We start from the raw sequence: 3,815 nt of genomic DNA, 5'->3' as shown, positions 1-3,815 counted from the left end.
AAAACCCTTTCACCTGTAAAGGGTTAAGAAGCTAGGATAACCTTGCTGGCACCTGACCAAAATGACCAAAGAGGAGATAAGTTACTTTCAAAGCTGGAGTGGGGGGGAGCAAAGGGTCTGTCTGTCTGTCTGTGTGATGCTTTTGCCGGGAACAGATCAGGAATGCTCTTCAGAACTCCTGTAAAAAGTTAGGAAGCAATCTAGCTAGAAATGCATTCAATTTCCTTTTGTTTAAATGGCTGGTAAATAAGCTGTGCTGAATGGAATGTATATTTTTGAAACTTAAGGTTTTGCCTAGAGGGATTCTCTGTGTTTTGAATCTGATGACCCTGTAAGGTATTTACCATCCTGATTTTACAGAGGTGATTCTTTTACTGTTTCTTTCATTAAAATTCTTCTTTTAAGACCCTGATTGCTTTTTCTTTGTTCTTAAGATCCAAGGGTTTGGGTCTATGTTCACCTATATAAATTGGTGAGGATTTTTATCAAGCCTTCCCCAGGAAAGCGGGTGTAGGGCTTGGTGGGATATTTTTTGGGGGGGAAGTTTTTAACCTAAACTGGTAAGAATAAGCTTAGGGGGTCTTTCATGCAGGTTCCCACATCTGTACCATAGAGTTCAGAGTTGGGAAGGAACCTTGACACCCCCAAACTGGGGGCTGCATTTTAGAGGTGACAGAGAAACTTTGATAATCCTCATTCTAATGCCCTATTCCCACTCTCATTACTCACATGGACGTTTATTTGTGGTGTGCACTCAAGAATGAATTTTGTCTGTGCTGTGCTCACACAAAAATGATGGAACCGAATGTGTGTGTGGGACAGACAAATGATGAGCATTCATGGAAGCCCACACTTAATGGGCGGGGGTGGTGCTTGTAAATGTATTGTGGGGAGGTGGTATGTGAAGGCACACAAACGTGATTGATGGAGTTATAGGCAAGCTAATTAAATGGTAACTTAACTGGTGTGTGTTTGAAGGTATATACTGTCTTGATTGGTGCCCTCTTCTCCCCCGCCTCCTCCCCGCCCCTGCCCCGCACCTGCTCCCAGCAGTAGTTTGGCCTCTTCCAGCACATCTACTCCACCAAACATCCACAACAAGAAGTTATCTGCTCGGGGAAAATAACCAAGGAAAAAGTAGCAGAGGAAAAAGAGGCAGAGATCAGGTGTGGTGCATGGTTTGTTATCATGGAAAGATTAATTATCACTCTATACCTCCTTTTTTCCTATGGAAGTACAGTGAACTTGCACACTGATTCATCCTTGTATCTCAGTATGTTCCCAGCTGGAAGCATGAACACCAGTAGGATGGGTCACATACTAGAAGTCACATGCATAAGTACTTTCTGGACTTGGGGTTTTAAGGCTGAACAATAAAAGAGTGTTTGGTTGGATTTTTTTTTAACCAAATCACTACCACTCTGTTGCCATTTTGTATAAGATAATAATTTATTCCAATTAATCTACGATAAAATATAAATAAGAGCAATAAATAATCGACTGATATAAATATCCTGTTACAAATATCATAAAATGATCTGAAACTATTTCCACAATGCACAAATAGAATAAATAGTCGCAACAGCTTTTAAAATTCCACTGCATCTCATTGTAAATCATGTCTAAAATGTTCATTGATTTCAGTTAGTCCTTCTAAACAGGTTGGTATTTTTAATTTCTAAACTTCTTTGTGACTTTGTCCTGTAGTTGAAAACTGCGTAATTCCACTTGGATTCTCTTGCCAGCGCTGATGCTGAACTGCTTGTCTGCTAGAGGAAATAACTGGTATCTCTTCACCATCATCCTGGTGAGCTGAAGATCCTTCCTTCCTTGTAAAAGAGTCCCGCTTTCCATCATTGCAACCAAACCTGTCTCCAGATGTCCAGCTGGCTGATGAGTCTATGTTGGAATCTCTGAATGGAACTCCCGCCTCAGGGAGCTTGTTTGGAAGCTGTTCCAGTTCACATGTGTTATGCTGTTATACTGTGGTTATACTGCATGTTACAGTTCAGAGGTGAGATTGGAACAGATAAGAGATGAACCATAGAAATATAGCGCAAACACACAATGTCAACAGTGTTTAAGGTCCAACCCTTTCTTTTATAATTCTTAATTGTCTTGCAACTTTTTTGCATCAATATCCTTCATTTTGCATTTTAAACACTGAGTAAATGAACAGAATATTATCACATAAAATGAAATTTGTGCAGTTGGAATTTCATGAGAGTGAATGTACGGCGTAATACGTCAAGGACTATGGAGTGTTAGATGTCACTGTGGGAAGAATGTGCAGAGAGGAGGGATTCCACTGCATCCGTCTGTCTTCACCTCAGTAGTTGCAGCATCCGGAGCTGAAATGAAATCGGAAATAGTTGCAACACAAAGGGAAAAAGTAAAATTTTCACTGAATTGATCTCAAGAAATTAAATGACAATATCTTTTCCACACGTAAGCTCACAAGTCTTTTAGTATCTTCATATTTTTTTAAAATGTCTCTAGGAAGCTTCTCAAACCTTGGAATACTAGAAATAGTTCTCATGAGGACAAATTAATTAATAGCCATGCTGATAATTGTAGAAACACACTACGTATGTCGAAGTCAGAGTACTTTGGTCATCAGATAATGATACTTCCTTCCCTCCCATACCACAAAGTGCTGGTGAGGTGCCGAAGGATTCCACATATGTGTACTTTGTTGCATGGTCTGCCAATTCCCTACTGCACAACAGTACTGATATGTGAGAGAGTATGAAGATGTGCAAAAATAAACAATAGTAGAAACACCAAAAAATAAATCCATGTCACTGAAAATCCAATTCCAGCACAGGACAGGAAGAGCCTAAAGCTGCTGCCATGGAAATCAGTTGCGATTTGGCCACTGATCCTACAGAAGAAGGATCAGGCCCTATATAAGCAGAGTTATAAAATATCCGTTATCTCTGTTCAGCTGTATAAATTACCTTAATGTGAATTCATTTACTCCAGGGAAAAGTTTTGTACTGTACCTTAGTTACTCAGCCTTCGAGTGAGTTTGTCAATCAGTACAAAACATCTGGGTATTTCCACGCGAATGATCTCCCAGGCACACAGGCTGTATTGCTTTTCTTTCAGGAAAGCATCTATCCCCTGAAAGTATTTTTTCACTCTCCGACTGGTGATCTGGAGGTCCTGACTTTCTGGGTTGGTTAAGCCCTTCTCTGTCTGTGCTCTCAAACATGCCTCCAGCCGCTGAATTTGCTGGTAAAGGCCATTTTGGAACCTGACTATGGAAGCCCCATCCCAAGCACTTTGGGTAAGGTTTTTGCTAAAGATGTTGAAGATCTCTTGGAGGATCTCTTGAATTGCCACCTTGGCATTCTCCTTCGGGGACACTGGGAGTTGGAGGACATCCTGGGTGGGTTTGTAAGCTGCCCTTTCATTTATGCATTGTGAGGGGAGATTTCCGCTCACTTTCTCCAGAAGCTCCAAGCTCTCTTTGTTCACTTTGTTCTGCTGGAAGTGAAGCATGGTACAGACCTGAGATGAGATTTCAGTGGAGAAGAGCAGTATGAGGCAAATGTGCAGCAAACAACTGGTGGTCATGCCGATGTCTTCCACTTCTTTTCTTTGTGTGGAACCTTGAGCCTGGAGTTTGTTGAGGGTCCTATGTAGACTGCTGTGTTTTTCCTTCATGTCTCTGACTTTAAATAATTGGCTGCAGAATTTTTGTTTCATCATTTTCTTGGTTTTTTTGAAAGGTTTTTCCCTCCTGGAGGCTTCAGTCTTTTTCTTTCTGTATAATTCACTGCTTTCTAGATTCTTTTACCACGCTTCCT

At 40.8% G+C, this 3,815-nt stretch overlaps 1 protein-coding gene across 1 annotated transcript; it reads right to left on the bottom strand.

Annotated features, from left to right (window-relative positions):
• Positions 1 to 3,006: 3,006 nt before the first annotated feature.
• LOC142070507 (interferon beta-like) lies at positions 3,007 to 3,582 on the bottom strand. Its single transcript, XM_075124168.1, has one exon. It carries the CDS (start codon positions 3,580 to 3,582, stop codon positions 3,007 to 3,009), a length of 576 nt encoding a protein of 191 aa, XP_074980269.1.
• Positions 3,583 to 3,815: the final 233 nt, after the last annotated feature.

Source organism: Caretta caretta, unplaced genomic scaffold, assembly GCF_965140235.1.
Source record: "Caretta caretta isolate rCarCar2 unplaced genomic scaffold, rCarCar1.hap1 Scaffold_31, whole genome shotgun sequence".
In the NCBI taxonomy this organism is placed as follows: Eukaryota; Metazoa; Chordata; order Testudines; family Cheloniidae; genus Caretta; species Caretta caretta.
This window is presented reverse-complemented; position numbering and strand designations above follow the sequence as displayed.